Genomic DNA, 21,563 nt, shown 5'->3' on the forward strand with positions numbered 1-21,563 from the left:
CCCATTTTCTCACCAACCAGTCTTATTTGGCTAATCCAACCAAGTTACTCAAGGGTACGTTGAGAGCACGTGCTTACCATCTAACATTACTACTCCTAACACCACCTACATGCAGGCAGTATAAAAACAAAATACTACATAAACATAAATAATACCTCATCTCCTCGTAATTGTTATACTAGTAATTAAGTCCAGTCACTTGAAGATTTAATTTTCCTACTCTTTTACCTTGAAAATGGCAAGTGAAGATCAAGCAGTTGTTGATGCACCATCTCCTCCAGTGGCGCCGACGGTTTGCGTCACTGGAGCGGCTGGATTTATCGGCTCTTGGCTTGTCATGAGACTCCTTGAACGTGGTTATAATGTCCATGCTACTGTTCGTGATCCTGGTACGCTTTTGCTTTATTTAAGAGTTTTAACTTCTACAAATTATGAGAATCCAGAGAGGTGTATGACAGCGCTTGCTAAAAGTGTCTCTTTGTATGCAATGACCCTTATATAGAGATGCATGAAACTTTTCTGTAGAGAACAAAAAGAAGGTGAAACATCTGTTGGAATTGCCAGAAGCTGATACAAACTTAACGCTGTGGAAAGCAGACTTGACCGTGGAAGGAAGCTTTGATGAAGCCATTCAAGGCTGTCAAGGAGTATTCCATGTGGCTACCCCAATGGATTTCGAGTCCAAGGACCCTGAGGTACTATAAAAGTAAACGAGTAACTCATCTATACTTATCGCCTTGTTACGTTTCTGGCTGATAAAATACAAGTGTTCAACTCTATGACATTGATATACACGACAGAACGAAGTAATTAAACCAACGGTCAGGGGAATGTTAAGCATCATAGAATCATGTGCTAAAGCTAACACAGTGAAGAGGCTGGTTTTCACTTCATCGGCTGGAACTCTTGATGTCCAAGAGCACCAAAAAATCTTCTATGATGAGACCAGCTGGAGCGATTTGGACTTCATATATGCTAAGAAGATGACAGGATGGGTTCGTTTGGCTATTCTTTTCTTTTAGGAAAAAACCCTTTTTTTTTCTATGTTAATAAAAGAAAACAGTATTTTCATCACCTTGCCTTCGTTTGCAGATGTATTTTGTTTCCAAGATACTGGCAGAGAAGGCTGCAATGGAAGAAGCTAAAAAGAATAACATTGATTTCATTAGCATCATACCACCACTGGTTGTTGGTCCATTCATCACACCTACGTTCCCACCTAGCTTAATCACTGCCCTTTCACTAATTACTGGTACGAAGTAATCACAATGTACAGAAAACAGTCACTTCCTTTAATCCCAATAATTACTTTAGTAAACAACTTTTTGTAATCACGGGCTTCATAAAATTGACATATGCAGGTAATGAAGCTCACTACTGCATCATTAAACAAGGTCAATATGTGCATTTGGATGATCTTTGTGAGGCTCATATATTCCTGTATGAGCACCCCAAGGCAGAGGGAAGATTCATTTGCTCGTCTCATCATGCTATCATCTATGATGTGGCTAAGATGGTGCGACAAAAATGGCCAGAGTACAATGTTCCTACTGAGTAAGCCTCTCTGCGCTCCTCTGTATTCCCAAGTATACTTAGCTCCTTCATTGAGTGATGGCTTGGTAACTCAATCTGGTTAAATAACAGGTTTAAAGGTATCGATAAGGACTTGCCCATAGTGTCTTTTTCATCAAAGAAGCTTATGGATATGGGGTTTCAGTTCAAATACAGCTTGGAGGATATGTATAAAGGGGCCATTGAGACTTGCCGACAGAAGCAGTTGCTTCCCTTTTCTACCCGAAGCACTGCAGACAAAGGACATGACAAAGAAACCATTCCCATTTCTGCTGAAAACTATGCAAGTGGCAAGGAGAATGGGCCAGTTGTAAATGGTACAGGAAAGTTAACTAATGGTGAAATCTAGAACTGCAATACAAAAAAAATGAGCTTGCCTAGCGATATTTTACTTCTTGGTTCTTGATATCTGCTTGAGGTTTTTCAATACTAAATCACTGAAGTGGTCAACGAATGTATGAAATTCTCATCTTGCTTAAATCAGGCAGCTAGGATATCAAAGAATCCTAGGTATATTTTGCAGGGAAAAGAATTTATAATCACTGCAGGATCTGCATACTAATACAAGGACATATTAATATTCACATTTGTAAGCTTTGCAATAGCAAGATCTAATTTTAATTCTACGGAAAGCTGTTTTCAAGGCTCGTGCATACCATTTGCCAAAAACAGTTGCCACTTTCGTAATCATTGGAGGGAAGCTAGAAATAATAATGATAATATCCATAATAATTATAATTACAAGGACAATAACAACATAACACAATGATACAGCCTTTTCACGGAAAGTTTCATTTCAATGAATAGCCATGTCAGCCCATTTTCTTTCAGGGCAGATTTGTAAAGCTTGCGCTTACATGCAGAGAGAAAATTATAAGAAATAGAATTTACTCACTACTGTTGAAATTATATGTTCAACCGAGCAAACGAGTCTTCAACTACCTTTCCTCAGAGTTGAATCTGTTCCATGCTTCCTGTTGACACAGAAGAATGACAATCACTAAGAGAATTCAAAGAAAAGAATAAAAGGGAACAGGCCATGGGAAGAACAGGGGGAGGTGAAGCTAGCAGGAAGAAAAACTTTAGAGCAAGGAGGCAGAGGTAAATTCTATAAGGTCGCAGATCATGGTCAGTCTTTACGTCATTTCCAAAATAAGGCCGTTTTGATTAGAGCTACAGATTCATACAGAACAGACAATTAACAAAAAGAAGACTTAAAGGAGTGGGAAGTGGGGGACAAATGAACCGAAGAAGCCACATGGATCATGGCATTAACATATTAGTTAATAGGGTTCTTGTTCATTTTACTTTTCCGATTGGTATGCCATCAAATGAAATTCGCTAGCGTAATAAATACTACTTAATATATGAGACCCAATTTGTTCTGTGACCAACTAGACACTGTAAACCAGTTTTTGTTTGGCATCTTACAACTACTAAAATGGACTTGAATAGAGTGGAATTTATATAGATAATTCATTTATCTGGAAAACTAGTTTGAATTGGGGTTGAGTGATTGACGTAGCAACTAGAACCTATGTTGTCAGATATACTCTCTTCGCCCCATGGCAAGAACTTGAGTGCAAGTGATAGATTCACATTAAGTAGAAATATAATAAACCACATTCTAGTACCTTCATATACAAGATATATGTAAGTTAAAAGCAGAAATTGGCCACATTCCAGACACTGTTTGATCAATTGTAACAAAGGTCCTACTAATAATGAATAGGTCCATACAAAACATTCTCATTGCTGGCTAATTCAAACTAAGAGAAAAACCAGTCACCACTGAAAAGTACTAGAAGCTTGCATTGGTAAACAGAAAATGGACAGGCGGGATAAAGTTAGATAAGTAAAGAAAGCTAAATCAGAAAACACACCTTTAAAAGATCAAAGACTTTCTCGCATATATACTTCTGATGAATACTAGCACCTCGCTGTTGTAATTTGTCAGGATGCACACAAAGAGTTGCTTTCCTATAAGCTTTCTTCACCGCAGCAGAAGTTATAACTTCTGTTAGTGGAATTGGCTGCCAACCGCTATTAGGCCCAAGAATCTGCAATTAGGAATAGATACATTGAGTTTCAAAATTGAGCACCATATGATGACAAACGTGAAAAGGCTACTATAAGTTACTATTAAGAACTCAAAACTAATCTTTATTATTGACATATCATGCCATCATGTTCTGATGTCAGCCAGAGCTTTTTCACTGCTATGACTAATAGTACAGCCCATATGTAACAACTTGACAAGCAAAATCCTCCATAAAAATGACCATGAAGCAAACAAGAGTTATAAAATATGGATGTGACATTCTTTTACATTTCTTTTTCAACTGTATCACTGTCCTGTCAGCAAATGCTAGGACTGTTTGTTTTGATAGTAGCACTTACCCATTCCAATTATTTGACAGAGGTAATTAAAGGAAGAGACCAAGTAAAGGCTAGATTAAGCAGCTAAATTTAGCTTAGGATCTATGGCTCAAGACACACTAACGTTTTTTGGTTGATAAGAACCATTAAATGATAATGAAACACCTTCGACTTAAGCAGTCAAATGGCTAAGGAAAGGTCAAACTGTAATACATTAAATCAAGCATTATTTCAGCTATCCTGATGAATATCTATTTGGTATAGAATTAAGATACTGGCATTATTTCAACAAGCATTTAATACTTGATTAACTAAAGAAAAGCATTTATCCATATAAAGCATTAGATTAGCAAGCATACATATTGCAATGTTGAAAGCAGTGCACGTAGATTGCCTTCTTTCCCGCTTGACCATCTTTTCACTTCAGCATCCAGAGTGTCAGCCAATCTCTGCATGGAAATACTCCAGTAAGAGAATGATCATTTATGATACATGGTGTTATTCAAAGAGATGGATACATACATTTCTCTCTGCTTGCTCCCTCTGAGCTTGAAGGTCACGCATATTTTTCTCTGCTAAGGCCTTAGCCTGAAATCAAAAACAAAAGAAATTGTTTATATGTACAAAAGAAAAATTAACTTCTACCAGGGACCAGATGGGTAGGAAGCACATACTGCACGCTCCGATGTTCTGCGATACCTCTCTAACCGAGCTTTACATCTTTGAGGTGATTCACCTTCAATGCCTACAAAAGCATTTAATCTTATTACAAGCTTCACAAAAACAAATTTAATCTTTAAAAGTTACTTGTACTACCATTCTCAGAAAAAAAAAAAAAAGAAGAAGAAATACTAGTAAACAAACTGGAAATTCACAACGTCTAATTAATGGATCAGGAAACATGAGGAAAACTGGACTATAAACCAAATAAAGAGGGAAAAGTCTTTGTGCTTCATCAACATACCAGCATGAGCTGAAGAATATGAATATCTCAATTTCGACGTTTCTGTGCTCTGATATGCATGTTGGTCCTGTCAACAAACCCCAATAAGTAGGCAGCCTGCATGCATTTCAACATTTAAGAAGGAAGAGATACTCACAGAAGAAGAGTTCTGTCTCATTTCGGTGCTCCTAGAATATGCAGAAAACTTTTCAGAAGATGATCTTTCTACTCGTTCACATGATTCCTGGGTAGCCTTCTCAGCCATTGTTTTCTCAAAAGCTCGTTGCCGAGCCTCTGCAGTTGCTCTTTCTACTGCAGCCCGCTCCGCCTTGAGCCTAGCCTCCTTAGCTGCCTGCTCTGCTGAAGATCTCTCCCTAGCCTCTGCCATAGCTCTATGACGTATGTCAGTTGCAGCTTTCTCCATGGCAGCTCTTTCAACTCTCCCACGGGCTTCAAGATATGACCTTTCCAGAGCTTCACGAGTCACAGACATCCGATCCTTTTCTCTTTCCCTTTCTCTCTCCCTCTCTTCTTCTAACTTTCTCATATATTCTTCCTCTATTTCTCTTTCTTTTTTCAGTCTTTCATCCTTTCTTTGGGCCTCAGGAGTAATGATTTTATTTGAATTCCTTTCTTTCTTTTGGGCACTTTCAGTTGCGGCTCTCTGGTCTGTACTTGACAGGATTTCAACATCCTCTAGGACAGCAGCCAAAGCATCTCCAATTTTCTTTGCATTTGTGGCCCATTCCCTGGCAACCTGATGAACTGCAAGCTTTTCTTCCATAACTTCCTGCTTAGTTCCAGATTGAACAACGTTGGTCTTCACTCTTGGACCTTCAGCATTTGTTCCATATCTATGGTTAGAATGATTAGCTGTAAACTTTTCCTCTGTAACTTCCTTGTTACTGGCGGACTGAAATCCCTTGTTATTCACTGTCAGACACCCAGGAGGTTTTCCGTTTCTTTGATCACAATGCTTTTCTATTTCAGAGGCTGTCTTCTTCAGTCCATCCGATGCTTTACCTCTGGCTCCACCATAATTGGGCAAATGCTCATTCAAACAAGTATACCCTATTGCATCTGCTCTACTAATTTGGTCTTTTCCATGCCCTGAGAGATCTTGTCTCTCGCAAACAGAGTTGCATCCATATTTAGGCAGCAATTTGGTCAGTCCAACTCCTGATTCTTTTTCACAATTTTGCAACTCAGTTTCTACTCTCTCATTTTCTTCGCAGGAAAGGGCAGATTGAGTTGCTTCCAGCTTTCCGATGTTTTCCTCAAGCTTCTTGGACATTTTGTTCACAAGTAGAGTCTCAAAGTTTGGTTGGCCAGAACAATCAAACACGGTAGCATCCTCGAGAACTTCAGCATCAGTGTTCTGCTTCAAAACAGATCCAACCATTTCAGTTGGGGTGCTATCTTCGGTCGGTTCGCGCAATTCGTCCCACTTAACATCACAAACAACTGTTTGCTCAGTTTCTTCAAGTTCAGTGGCCTCGTCAGATATGTTTTCAAATTCTAATTTGGAGGCCAGAGGGGATTCTCTCTTATTATCTTGCTGCTCCAAAACCTCAGTCATTTCCACATAACCATCTTCTCCTTGGCAAGTGCCATTCCGTCTTCCCTCAGTTTCTTGTACTTCTTCAGACACATTTTGTCCTCCTTCATACTCTTTCTTCTTGAGATCCGCTCTGAATTGGCTGTCCTCTTGCTCCCACTCAAAAGCGCCTTTGGCATCCTGATTCTTCGGGTCCATCTTGAAATCCAGCTCTTTCTCCCTCTCATTGTTCTCTTGTTCGCAAGCTACCTGTGACTTCTCATCATTCTTTTCTGATTTAAAATCCTCTTTCGGTTTCTTTGAATTCTCCTCCCAATGAATAGCGCCTTCTTCTGTTTCAGAAACTGCATCAAGTTTCTTCTTCCTTTCCTGCTTGAGTATCTCATTTACTCTCTGTCCATTTCCTGATTCATCAACAACAACATCCCAAAGTCCTCCCTCACATTCTTCAATCTCAAACTCAGCCATCAGCTCTATATCGATATGCCTAGGATCAGTACTTATACATCTCTCTTGATCATTTAATCTTCTCCTTCCACCATTTAGTTTCACAGTAGCTTTACATTCATGCACATCCTGGCCATTTCCATTGTACTCTACACTTTTATGAGAACTGCCACTTAGCTTCTCACTTGTTCCCTCTTGCTGGACTTTAACATGTTTCTCGCTCATACTAACATCTGTTAAGTTCTCTTCTGCTTTTACTGTCTCTTTATGCTCCAATTGACCACAAAGATCTTCTTCTTTTGACACTTGATGTGTATTAGTCCATTGGTAGGACCATTTACCCATTTTTTCTTCACTTTCCTCTATGCAGTCCGGAACCGGCTTTGCTGCAACATTTTTGCAAGTTTCTAGATGGTCAAATCTGTCAGTGTCTGCTTCGGATAGTCGGTAGTCATGTGATTCCATATTATGCAGCAAATTAGATTCATTCTTGACTTTCTCAGGAGACCCACAAGATGGGCAAGTTTCAACTACTTCAAAAAATTCTGCACCTTCCCTCCATGCAACTTTTCCTTCAGCTTTATACGTTTGTTGAGATGACACATTAGGCTTATCCTGCTCACTTTCTTCACCTTTTCCAGTAAATTTGAGATGTTCTCCGTCTTCAGTATTGCCTGAAATAAGCTCATTGTTCTTAAAGACTTCTTCCATTCCTCCAACACATATGCTTTGTTCCATGTCAGCTTTGTCAAATGTCTTGATTGGTCTTTCCTCCAAAATACCATTCTCCAAATGGAGTTTTGTATAACATTTAAGATCTTGCTTCTTTCTCTCCATTAGCTCTTTTGCACTTCTAAGCTTTGCTTGAGCCTTCTCCATTGCATCTTTTATAGCTGCAGAAGATGCCGCTGCCGATGAACTTGCATATACTTCCACATCAAAGTCAGGTTGTGCACTGTCACCTTGTTTTCGCTCAAATGCACAACTGTTAGAAGCTTTGAATCTTGAATTAAGTCTATCAAAGTCTCCTTTCTTGGCAGGTGGTGGTCTTGATGGTGGTGGCAACCCTGATGGTCTAGTTCTTAAGCTGATATCTGTCACAGTTAAGAATGGCTTATCTGGAGTACAACTAGCCTCACTGTATTTCTCTGGAAGTTTTGAATCACTTCCATGCATGATGTAATTGCTGCTAACATTACATGATGCGCTTCTTTTGAATTGCTTGTCTTCTAGAACTGGTCCACTCAAGTTCACCCTGTAGTTGAGATCATGAGTTGCCTGTCCAGCTGGCTCCTCCTCTTCTATATTTCCAGAAGCCTGACTTACATTGACCATGTAAGCATATCCAGGAACAGCATGCAGAGGAGCAACGTGTGTCATGCCATTTGATACAACTCCATCGCTACTTTGGAAAGTCTTGTGATATGACATGTTGAACTGTTTGGTGTCATCAGATGAACGATGAACATCAGCAATAGAAGAGCTCGGACTCCTTTCAGAAAAAGCAGAAGGATCTGACTCATTTGACAGGGTCTCGCTTTGAGCTGGACTCCTTTGATCATGAAAAGAAAAAATAAACAAATGATTCAACCAAACTATAACCCCTTTGAACAGACAAAAGATCTCTTCTTTTCTTGCCACATGTTCATATTAGAAGCACCGAAAAGGATAAAACTAATCCTGCTAATTTTTACTGCAAATTGGAGAAAAAACATACCACCCAAACTACCCAAGTGAAATGAGATTTGGTCGATACATTCTTTTGGTTTGTTTCAGTTCAGACATAGACATGTAAGAGATATCTACGATCTCTACTAACTTATCCTCAGAAAAGTGTCTATGACCTATAATTATAGAAATTAGCTCTTTGCCATATAGATTCATATATCACAATTAGAAATTCTCTCACTCTCAGCTACAGGGTGAAAGGAGAGAAACCTCTATCCTGACTTGTTGAATTCCAATAGAATCAAAGCTTTACATGAAAATGTTTGGGACAGCACAACAGAACGTGAAAGACAAACAACCTCAAATTAAAGAAACTAAGGCCAGCATAGAGACAACAACAACAGCCTAGCTGTCAATGAAGCTGCGCAGAAAAGTTGGATGATTTTTTCCCATTTATCTAAGTGGTGGTGGATAGAGTTACCACTTTCCAGAACACGAACATGAAGCTGCCTGGAGAACCAATGTTAATTGAAAAAATGAAGAATTTTCTTCTTACTTCCCGCAGCCTTTGCAGCAAAAGTTTCTTCCTTTTATCTATCTCAATTTGTAAAGGAGCAATTAACCATTTCTTAAGTCTAATGCGAAAAAATGCAGTACTCCTAACGTATTTAGCAGCTTTCGCCAGACTAACCACAGTTTCAAAGATTAAAAAAAAAATTAAAAAAAAAATGCAGGAATTGAAACCAAATGACAGTGATGGATGGATTATATCCTTTTCTTTTGGTGGCAAATACAAAAAGAAAAAGCAAGCTGTGAAAACAGCCTCTAGCGGAAATGGCATAGAATACACCCTTGTGCTCCGAACTTTAGAAAAAAAGAAAAGAGAAAAAGAAAAAAGATCATACCAGGCCTCGTCAGAAGAATCATAGCCAGAAGTAGACTGACGAACCAAATCCTCAAAAGAAAGTGGAAAATCAAGGACATTAAACCCTCCGAAAATCTCAGAGTAATCAAACTGACAACTCTGGACATCGAGAGAAAGCCGATCATTGTCTTCATCAAGAACCGGAAGATCCAAAACGGGAATAGAAGAAGCTCGGGAACTGTGAAAACCTCCGAAAATCTCAGTGTAATCCTCGTAACGAGGAGCTAACGTTGGCACTCCGAACTTAGGTGGACCACCAAAAACGTCGTCGTATATCGACTTGCTTGGTGTTGTAATGAAGCCACTTCCATGGTAATTACTCTTTTTAGCAAATGAATGTGACATATTTTCCATGAAAAGCAAAGAGAAAAGAAACAGTTGACAGTGTGAAGTGGGAAAGAAGAAGGTGGAGGGGTAATATGGGGATTATAAGAAGAAAGGAGGAGTTGCTTTTTTCAAACTTATGTTAAGAAAGAAGACAATATTTGTAATTTTGAATATCGAGGAAACTTTATAGTTAGTAAAATAGTGTATATTATATTGTGATGGGGGGATTAACGTTAGTGGGAAAAAGAAAGAAGAGCGAGTGGGCGGTGGTGACAAAAGTTTCGCTCATTGGATAAAACTCCGGCAGCTTTCTCGGATGTTTTACACATATTCCTCTTTATTATGAGCTTGCTTATATCAACAACCTCAACTGTAGTTACGTAATTAATCGTCAATAAAAGATAAATTAAAATCTCTAAATATATTGTCTCAATGGAGAATAAATTTGAATGTTCTGTCTTCTTTCTTTCTCTGTCAGTCTATTTAGTCAAAGACACAAAAATTAGTACTAGGAAAAAACAAAGAAAAAGTATCTTCGTACTCTATATTTGCTGCAATATACTGGAGGTAATATCTCCGTAGATACATGTGAACTGATTTTTAGCTTCTTTTTTTTATTTCAATTTTCAGACATTGATTCTAGATAGGTAAAAAAATGGTCTGAAGTTGATTTTTTTTGGTAACAAGTTGTTTAACTCTCCAAACAAATGTAGGAAGCATAAACATTTTCGGACAAAAATTACTATTACAACTGAACTTGCTAACTGTTCCTGCAAAAAAGAAAAACAGCTTAATGCCCAACAACATGTCACAAATTTTAACTGAATTGTACTATTAGTCTAGTAGTAATATAATTTCGAAACTATTGTTACTAAATTTTGCATCTTCTCCTCTTATTACTTAGGCCATTGGGCATATAAAAACCTTAAAATATATAAACAACATGGAACACGGTGAGTATATTAATTACTGCCTAGTTAAAGAGTTGTTCAACTTAAACTATTTTTTTTTTTCTCGAATTCTTTTTTTTTAAATTAAGCAACTGTCATGGTTACTTATTGGTGAGTTTCTGGATACTGAAAAACTCAAAACAACTCAAACTTTGTGGATTGCACGTAGGACTCATTGGCCCCATTCCATGTATTAAATTTTCAAACAACTAATCATATAACTGCCCTCCAAACTTCTTTTTATAATATGAGTATGTACAACCTTCTTTAATATAAAAATTATATGTCAGAAAAAAAAAATGATGAAGAAACGTAGTTTGAAATAATGTAAACTAATACAAGAGATTTGAAGAACACAATTAACCAATAGTGCTGATCTTGTTTTGTTTTTTTTCGGTTTCCATCCGGTGTTCAGTGCCCGCATTGGAGCCCCGACTAATCCGAATCGCGCGTTGCAGGGCCTATTAAGGTGACAGCGCTCCAACAGAATTTTTTCCGTATCCGGGGTCGAACCCTCGACCTCTGATTAAGGGTGAAGCAACTCCATGTTGGTCTGATCTTGTTTACTGATAAGTACATTCAACTAATGGCAGATTTAGAAATGAAAATCAATGAGTTGCATTTTTAATAAATTTATTTCTATTTCTTTTCACATATATAAAGAGTTCGACTCAATGTACAAATGAAGCACGATCGAACTCGTTATATTTAATGTATATTCGTCATTGCAATTTGAAGTTGTACAAGTTCATTTATTAGTTTGTTAAGAAAAATACAAAAAATATCTTGTGCGCTTGTGATTCCCTCTCTAATTTGTAGGCCACATCTTTGCCAATTTTGTCAACAATAACACACAATACATCTTTGTTTTTCTAGTGTAATTAATTAATTTCTTTTCAACTTCTAGTGCTCCTCTATTATATGTCTAACACACACCAACTTGAAGGTGTTTTACATCGCATAAACCAAGAATGAATTCCCTTAAAGAGGAGGCTTACTAGAGATACAACGATCCGAAGTTGTTCATCATGACAAGTACTAAATAATCGAAAAAAGTTGAAAATGAAAGAGATCTAAATTGTGATCTCTTGACTGTTGAATTATTATCTTGTGGATCAGAATATTTTTCCTAATAGCGAAACTACTAAAAAAAATCAACACAATTAAGAAGAGTATATTTTGGTAGATGGATAACATGGGTCACATTAATTTTAAATAGAGAAAAATATACTACATATATGAGATATATACGAACCTAAAAGGGTTTAATTCTTGGTTAAGTACTTTAAATTAATATACTACATTAATTTTGATAGCTTCTTCACACCTGTTCTTGATGTAGAAATATGAGCGTTACAACAATTAAATTGATGGAAAATGATGGTTCTAATTAGGTTACACTTTGTCCCTTACTAAATAAGCTCCAACACTAACCTATATAGTACTCCTAACATCAACTAATTAATGTGCTGTATAATGAATTAATGGTGAATGGGACAGCCAGCTCTTCTTGATGACAACTCTGTTATTCAACTAAAACCACACACATTATCTTATCAAAAATAACGTTGGAATCAGTAAACACAATTGTCATATTAATTGCAAATGAGTATTTTGTGTTTTTTGCCAGGGCATTAATCTTATCCTAAATAGGAATATATATTGGGTGGCATATCTTAATTGTAAATGCTCACTAATTGGATGAGATTTTAGATTGATTTATAGATTATCAAACACGCAAAATAAAAGTTGTGTGATACTATTTGTGTATTCGTAAATTCCACTATTTCGTTATAGATTAGCAAGGTTCTTTTTATTTTATTTTCAATATATAATATTAATATTACGCAATCGAAATTATCTATAAAACTCAAGGATCTCTACTTTGGATTACTTTAACATTAATTTCATCCTCCAACAGCACAAAGTTAGCTAAATACAGAGAGATTTTCTCTTTTTTCTCTTTATGTTTTGTTCAGAGATTCAAAGAAAATTGTATCATAAGAAAGACGAGATTTAGATCCAAAACATGTCATTATTTTAACTACTTTAATATGTCTAAAAAAGAAGAGATAGGCTCTTCTTCTTGGTTACTCTTTGCATCAACCAACAAATTATGAATAGCCAAGAGGCCAAATGATGAATGCTTTTGCAAATTCCTTATTGAAAACTATATTGGAAAAGGAGGGCAAATGTGAATCATGGCATTGTGCAATTGAGTCTACGAAGGAAAAAAAGGCTCCTAAAGGCTAAAGAGTGTGTGGCTTGGGTCCAATATGTTGGTTTACTTTATTCAAAGTCACATCTTGCTAAAGCCAAATACTCATTTCAATCATTAATGTCTGCAAAATTAATCATGTATGGATACAGTGTGCAGTACTTATTTATTTAATCTTGTAGATTAAGGCTCCATATATAATAATACTATATACATTTAATTAAGCTCATGAAGAAGTTAGTATGATTGCATGGACAGCAACTGCAAATAAAACACAAGCGTGCAGCCCTTTGTCCTCAACATAATATACAAATCGCCTGTATTTACTCTTTAATGAGTTCCTCTCTTCATCATATTTATCACTATTTTGAAATAAAAAAAAGAAAAATTATGGGCAGAGATTACAAGAGAGAAATCAAATCCTCGCCAACAAGATGAAAGTTCATGTAGTCAACCAAATGAACTACTATGATTCTCCTTATTATTATCACTTCGGTATTTGTTACCAAGTAGTAATATTTATTCTGACATCAAATCAAATTGCTTTTTCAACTTTTCAAAAATTTCACCTATGGCATCATGGCTGTAGACTAAGATACAGTAACAGATAGGGCAATCAAAAAAGTCGAGACTAGCGCTAGCCATGTCCAATCAATAACAATGTTAAATATATAATAAAAGAAATTAAGAGAGCACATTAATGATCCCTAGTCTCTTTTGGGACAAAATACATTTAAAATCAAATTAAGATGAGAAATTATTATGCCCTTTGTTAAGATTTTTGAAATGACAAAACTAGTATGTCCTCGAAAGTAACCTATTACGAGGTTAGCCATCAAAAAAGTTAAATCACCAATTATCAGTTTACCATTACATAGGACCACATCCTTTTTATAGCAGAATTATGCCATTCATAAATTCCTAGTCATATTTTGCTAACCAAAAACTTATAGAGAGAAGGGGATACATCAACCTTAATTATACTTTTACAAAGCTATACGCAATTCAGCTATCTACATACAAAATTTAACTAATGCAATAATTGACAAGAGAATGTTGTTAAAGGAGAAATTCAAGCACATTAGAGAAATTATAAACCGGGCCTTGACTAATTTGACTCCTCCCAGAACTAATTTTTAATGTTTTGCTGTATTCACATTTTTAAGAGAAATACTCGAGCTATATCCACAAGTGTATAAAGTTCAAAAGGATACATCCATACGATCTTAAAACGCTTAAATTTTGAACTTTGTTTTGAATGTCTTAATTGGACACTGCATCTCATCCAATTAATCATATTTCTGAATAACTGTATATCCATAGTTATTGAATTGCTTTATGGGAATCCTGTACCTCCAAGACTACACATGGCATTCGCTTTGACTGTAATCGGATAATGATATTTCATATTGGCTACACAGTGCGTTGTGTGTGATACCGGGGGTAAGTGTGATCTTCTAAAGTTTCTATTTGAAAGGAAATGAGCATCAACAAATTGAGGCTGAGGAGGAAAATCTGTGAAGTTTCTCATATTGATTAAACAGTCAAATATATGCTCTACTGTAACTTCGGTTGTTCATGAACATTCAAAAGGCTGACATGATAAGCAGAAAAATGACACAGCTGCATACCAGTATTAAACTTTGATATTTCAGCTTGGCGTTAATTATTGGAAACTAAAAACAGGCATTTCCATGTAATCCGCCCAAAACAAGAGAGTTACCCAATAACATCACAAAATCCCAGGATACCCCAGTTGGAATCCACACTTAGGAGGCCTTTGGTGCCTGGCTTGGTAAGCTACTATCAGGCTCTGGAGGTGTTTCACGAACAACACTTAACATAGAGTCATACTCATCCTTATGGGCTAATTTCTTCTGTAGCACCTTCTCAAATTCAATCTGATTCAACTCTTTTGCATTTTCAGCTGCATGAGCCTGCGCTAACTTAGAATAGTTTGAGGCCGACTCTGAGATGAACGCTATTTCTTCTTCAGTCAGTTTCCTCAAGAACCTCGCTGGATTTCCTCCCCAGACCTTTGTGTTTTGGTGTCATAATTACACGTGTTAGCGAGTTGAAATTTGCAACAAAAAAGTTAAATACATATTTCAACAGCCGAGAAAGCAAGACAACTTGGAAAGGACTTTTTTCCCATTGTATCAGTCCACATCCTAACTCATCTTCACCTATTCGTCAGCAGTTACTACAGACATAGTTTCACAAGTGGATAATCAGGAAGTTAAACAACTTACTAAAGATTAACACGGAAACCAGCATCAGTATGAACAAATAATTACTTTTTCACCAATTGGTAAATACCCATGTAGGAACCTGTATGCAGATGCAAAATCCCAGATAATGGCAAAATGAAAGACTTAAGTCTGCCACGTACCTCTCCAAATGGAATCCTTGTGTTCTGCCTTACATGGGCACCAGCAGCAACCATAGCATTTTTCTCTACAACTGCCCCATCAAGCACGGTTGCACCCATACCAATAAATGCCTCGTCTTCAACGGTACATCCATGTAACACAGCGCTATGACCTTATATTTTGATGTCAAAAGTCAACAATCAAGCTTACTCAAAAATTAATGGCAGATATATATTATGCTATAAATTGCCAGATATTTCTCACCTATGGTAACATTTTTGCCAATTATCGTAGGCAAAACCTTTCCACTGATATTTGATTTAGCTACATGAATTAGAGAATTGTCCTGGACATTGGTTCCGGCTCCAATGCTGACACTGTTCACGTCACCTGCACAAAGTTTCATGTGAGAAAGAAGAAGAAAACTAAAGAAAACGAACATCCAGCGCACTCCACACACACACAAAAAAAAATAAGAAGCAAAAACACCATGCAATCATTGTTTGATTGAAGCCCAAACTTCTTTACAGAATTAGAGCCCAACGTAGAACTGATATTCTTGCCCTTAAGGAAGCTCAGAAAGGACGAAGTGATGATATAAGGAGGTGAGATGTAAGTTTAATAACAACCAAAAAAAAAATGGAAGGAACAAAATCATATTCAATATTGTAGGCATGTTAACATATTCACTCAGTCAAGTATCATTACAACATGCATTGACAAGACACATAACTCCAAAGCATTTCATTCAAAGACTGCAATAAGTATGTGTATAAACCATAATTTTCTCAATGTTTAGTCGGTTAAGTTGTAGATAGAACTTTCGAAAGAATAAAGATAACATCACATTTAAAGAGACTCATGGAGTAGTGGTTGTGAAGTAGGTCAAGAGTAGAGTTGCCTGAGTGAATTCAAGTTTGCATTTTGTGCTTTGTCCCTAAAAATATATAAGGCATCTAAAGTAGGTTTCAACTTTGAATGATCCCAAGTTATCAGGTCAAATCTAATTCGATATTTCTAATAATAACATTGAGTGGAAGCAGATAATTATCTAATAAATAGTACTATAGCAATCTTTTATTTCACCAATTTGACCTTTTCATACACGTTAACATCTTCTCATAGATAAATATTTTTCTAAAAGAAATTATTAGACACACTTTCAGAGAAAAACGTGTTTCTGTTGCAACAGAAAAGATTTTTAACTTCTTCTCAGAAGTCTTATATTGCAATGAAGCTCACTTTTTTCATGATTAATGAAGATAAATGTAAGTTGTAATGTAATGATACCACCGTTACTTAAAAAGGATATACAGATTGTAATTGTTATGTAGGGAAAAATTTGTATTTAATTATTTATCAATAGCTGTCAGTCTTCACTTGTACCATACATGGAGTTTTTAATACAATTCTTATCTCGTGCCAGAGTAACAAAGTACTCTTGAATCTTGATAGCTATGAGCTCTCAAATTACATATGAACATATCATGAGTCCACAGCTTTGAGTTTCATACAACAACAACAACAAACTCAGTGTATTCCCACAGCATGGGGTCTGGGGAGGGTGAGGGTAAGATGTACGCAGTCCATACCGCTACCTCCGAAGAAGTAGAGTGGTTGTTTCCGATAGACTCTCGGCTCAAGATAAAGGATAGTAAACAAGGGGATGGATGACATAACCGAAATAAATAATAAGAAATAATAAAATAAAAATCAGAGACATATGAAATACGGGAAATAAGAGCAACACGGAATAAGAAAATTAGGAACTAAGAAATAAGAAATAGGACACCCACCTAGTAACACCTATGTACACTAACCTATGATTACTAACCCGGCTACACAAGAACTCTCCTGACTGCTTGCTACAACCCACACACTAACACTAGCCTTCTACCGAGTGTATTTCATACAGATCTATGTTTTATCACAACCCCAAAAATCTTAGTCTTATTTAGATTGTACAAGCACAAATGGCCTAAATATCATTTCTTTAACTTATTTTTTCGTGTTAGATTAAATACACATGATGAATTGTGGGTGGTGTAGACTAATTTTGGGTCCTTGTCCTGATATCCCAGAGCCAATCCTCAATGCCAATTTCTCTCGCATTCTTCCAACCAAACATTTTTCTTCATATTCCAATTCAAGAGATTTACTGGGTTCAGATTCGTTAAAATTAATTGAGTCTCGTATCTTTTATAAAGCTCGATCTTATTATTCACAACTACGTTACCTATAATGTGCATAAAAGATTGTACACTAAATCATACTATCCTTTGTCTTACAAATAAGAACCACTGGACGACACACATCAGTCCTATCAGGTTCTGCAAGACATGTGACCTTATAAGTTTGAAATTCAAAATTTGCAATGTCTATCATCCTTGTCTTATAAGTTACAGATAATTACCGCTGCAAGATATGTATCAAACTTATCAGTTCTGAAAAATATGAAACAGCATAATGCTGCATTTCAAGAAATAAGCAATATCTCTACTTTGCTGAGCTAACTAGCCATCAACAAAATCATTTTATAAATAAAGATTTGGTATAGGACGCACGGTTGATTTAACTACAAAGCTTGAGGAGTTCATTATGTAGTTGTCTTCTAAAAATCTACCCATTAACATAATTCAAGAAAAGGCAAAGCTTTTATGATACAAGAAGGAATGCTTTCTCACCCTCCACAAATGTCTCTAGGAAAATTTTACCATGACAAAAAATGTGTTCTTCAAAATCAATCATTATAACAGCAGCATACTTCTAAAAGAAGATTCTTTAAGCGCTGATACTGCCATCTTTTAATGAGGAAACATGGATACTACCATCATATGCAGAAGCAGAACATACCTCGCAGAACACACCCATACCAAATAGAGGCATTACGACCAATGTGAACATCACCAGTTAAAGAGGCACTTGGGGCCACAAATGCATCTTCATCGACAACTGGTACTTTGTCAAACAGGTTCATCAAAGTTCTATGCCTCGATACTGAAATAAAAAGAAGGTAGAGAATAAAAACGTTAAAGCAAGAAGGCATGCTGCATATTGTAGATAGTACATCAACAACGAAAAAGTTTAGACGTGAAATAAAAATATAGGGTTTGACCTAAGGAGGAAAAACATATAATAACAGAACAAAGGAAAGAGAAGCAGAAGAGAAAATAATTCTAGTAGTATAGCCAAACATAGAGAGCAGAAATTAAAACTGCAGATGGTGTTAGCTGATTGTGAGCAAATATGAATGTAAATAAGATCATCACAATCAACAATGGTAAATGCTTGTCAAAGATTTCAAGCCTCGGTGTCTCACGTGATGAAAATACTTATACAGTAATAATCTATCACAATGGCCCGAGCTACTTATGTTAGTCACAACATTGTACATAATTATATAGAACTGGGTGAGATCAGAATTTATAATCTAGCTCTCGGATTATTGATAGACATACTGTAAGATAGATCATTTATGTCATAGTATACTATGCTATAAGAACTTAGAATCATAGCCTTCAAATTAGCAACGATATATGGTAACTCTTGATAAACTTGAATCAACAATACTTTGCGTCGACCTTATTCTTTCAAGCAAAAAATTGAAACTTCAACTACAGACGGACTAATTCATCAAAGAGCGTAATACAGCCCACAAGCAGAAGTGTCAGATAGCCTCGTCTACCAAAACTGTCAAATAGGCTCATACTAAAGTGTCATAGCGGGAATTCAGACCTAAGATCTCAATGTTGTTATCCTATGCCTCAACCACGAAACTGTCTCCTCCTCGAGTCTGACAAACAGTAAAGTACTTTGAAAACTACACTTGTAAAGTTAGAGCACTGTAAGACCAACGAAATGCAATATCACTTGATTCTTTCTAGCTTTACCAAGCAGCTGTTACTTTATTTAACAACTTTCTTTATCTGAAACTAAAAAGGGGAAAGTATCCGTTGATAGTCCCAAAGAGAAATAAACAAGTCAAAGCTACCCTACTACACAAGAGAGACATTTATCAGGAGGAAATTTATGTGATTAAATAAGAGCTTTGTGCAGGTGTAAAACACCAAAGTTCAGCGCCCTATCCAACAAGAGACTGAGCTAATAAAATAAACTTTCAGACAATACAACATAGCAAATGCAGCTTAATGAAAAAAAAACAGATGTGTGACATAATGAAATACGTAAGCCCTAGGTTCTCGTTTAAAACTATGGAGAATAGAGGGGAAAGACGTACGGTGTTCTTGGAAGTAATAGTTGCCTTGGAGGCGGCAGCCCAAACGATCAAGGGCTTGGCCGGTCTCACGGATCCAGAATCCGACCGTGTAGAATGCTTTACCCACCGAACTCATCCTCTATTGCTGCTTTCCGATTCCAGAAGCGGATTTCTCTTAAATAACTGATGACTGATTGATTATGTATTTGTGTAGAAGAAATGAGTGTTGAATTTAGCTGAGGTGACGAGTGCGGGATGGATGGATACCACAAAAGGGTAAAAAGTGCCAAGTCAGTTGAACCCAACCCCAAAGCCCCGAGTCGCACCTAGTGCACTCGCCTTCCTTCTTTCTTTTTTTTTTTGTCCGAGACCTTTTTTTTTTTTTTTTTTAATTTGGTGTTCGATACCCGCATTGAAATTTGATTAATTCGAATTTGTATCGGGTAGGACCAATTTGGGGGCGCTGCTATTTAAATGTATACTCCTAAATCTAATAAACTTACACACCTATCTATATCTATAATTTATAATTTATACCTATAATCTATAATCTATATATATATTTATAATATAAAACTTTTTAACCTAAAGAAAACAATTAAGACTTTGCCTAAAATATATGAAAATATAAAAATCCTATTTGAAATATTATGCTGAATCTAACATACTCCTAAGTGTACTTGATCTTTACTTCTTTTTTATTTCTTTTGATATTTAAATTATACTCAAAGATGTAACAAATACAATCAACTTAAAAAAGGATCAAGCCATGTACTTCTATAATTTGTTCTATTATTCAATGTAACTTTTTAATAGCTTCCAGAAAAGAAAAAACTTTTTAATGATATTTGAGAATTTTTATTTAATTTATGTTTATATATATTTTGGTGTGTTGGTGGCATAAATATTCTTATAGCTACTATTTCGATGCGGCCTACAATAGTTATATTAATTTTAGGTTTGTGTTCTAGATGAGTGTTCGGAAGGATTTTGAGAAATTTTTATATGAATGTTTGTTTTAATCGTATTGTTCTAATATCTCAATTATCATATTCTTTTGTTGTAGTTTCTGTTTAATGATAACTAATACTTTTTTTTTCATTAGTTTAAGAATTCTGAATCAGCTAAATTTGATTATAAGAAGATTTGAAAAATTTAAAAATAAATATAAATATGTTAGATAAGAGAAGTTTAATAAGTACCAATTTTTAAAAAGTTTTACATAATAAGAATGTAATCAATGATTTTGTAAAAATTTGATTTTAAAAATGAGAAAAGATTTTAAATATAGGAAAAAATAATTGTACCACAATTATGGTTCAAAATGATGCATTTGTCCACTACATGACAAACACAAAAGTGATCAATCACTTAAACTTATAGTAAAATATATATGTACTTACACTAAAATATATGTTTATGTTTACTTTATTATATTAAAGTTTGAAGGATCTTTGGGAAGTGATTTGAACGTTTTATACTTCATTAAAAATGTCTGTAATAGATAAAATCATTTAACTTTAAATAATCGAATGTTACACGTGCGAGACACGTGCAGTCAAACTAGTTAATAAAAATATTTATTAGGGGCCTATTTTACCAAATTAACTTTATTAATTATGTCTTAAAAATATAAATTTGAATATATACAACTTATTTAATCATTTAATGATAAGGATATTATTGAAAGAACATAATACAATCTTCTTAATTTCATTGATGATATAAATTTGAATATATACAATTTATTTAATCATTTAATAATAAGGATATTATTGGAAGAACATAATTTAATTTCATTGATGAGATAACTAAATTGGAGTATAAATGAACTATTGGAAAACATGTTATCATTTGCCTATTAACATTTCACTTTTACTTTGTCACAAATTTCTTCAATTTTTGGATTTCTACTCTACTTGTTATTTTTGACATATCAAGAGAACGACAATTTTTTTTTTCTTATTTTATCCTTAACATTATTTTTT

General features: G+C 35.5%; 2 protein-coding genes across 3 annotated transcripts; one reads left to right on the plus strand and one right to left on the minus strand.

Moving 5' to 3' along the window:
- The first annotated feature begins 235 nt into the window (after positions 1-235).
- LOC107860031 (dihydroflavonol-4-reductase) lies at positions 236-1,921 on the plus strand. The gene is given in 6 exon segments (NM_001324777.1): positions 236-389; positions 526-695; positions 801-995; positions 1,093-1,252; positions 1,362-1,554; positions 1,645-1,921. Coding segments are annotated over 6 exon segments (1,149 nt in total).
- A 353-nt stretch (positions 1,922-2,274) lies between these two features.
- Positions 2,275-19,945, minus strand: LOC107860030 (auxilin-like protein 1). 2 transcript variants are annotated; one of them, XM_047407212.1, is made up of 12 exons: positions 19,597-19,945; positions 18,213-18,356; positions 15,624-15,749; positions 15,380-15,531; positions 14,800-15,023; positions 5,052-8,154; positions 4,916-4,982; positions 4,626-4,696; positions 4,474-4,539; positions 4,311-4,400; positions 3,456-3,632; positions 2,275-2,546 (listed from the first exon to the last, which is right to left on the minus strand). In XM_047407212.1, the coding sequence occupies exons 1-12, from the start codon at positions 19,709-19,711 to the stop codon at positions 2,511-2,513; spliced, it is 4,371 nt and encodes a 1,456-aa protein (XP_047263168.1). In that variant the 5' UTR covers positions 19,712-19,945; the 3' UTR covers positions 2,275-2,510. The 2 variants fall into 2 exon arrangements, with proteins under 2 accessions (XP_047263168.1, XP_016560709.2); XM_016705223.2 differs by lacking the exons at positions 14,800-15,023; positions 15,380-15,531; positions 15,624-15,749; positions 18,213-18,356; positions 19,597-19,945 and adding an exon at positions 9,473-10,274 and having other exon boundaries at positions 5,052-8,451.
- Positions 19,946-21,563: the final 1,618 nt, after the last annotated feature.

Source organism: Capsicum annuum, chromosome 2 (assembly GCF_002878395.1).
Source record: "Capsicum annuum cultivar UCD-10X-F1 chromosome 2, UCD10Xv1.1, whole genome shotgun sequence".
Lineage (NCBI taxonomy): Eukaryota > Viridiplantae > Streptophyta > Magnoliopsida > Solanales > Solanaceae > Capsicum > Capsicum annuum.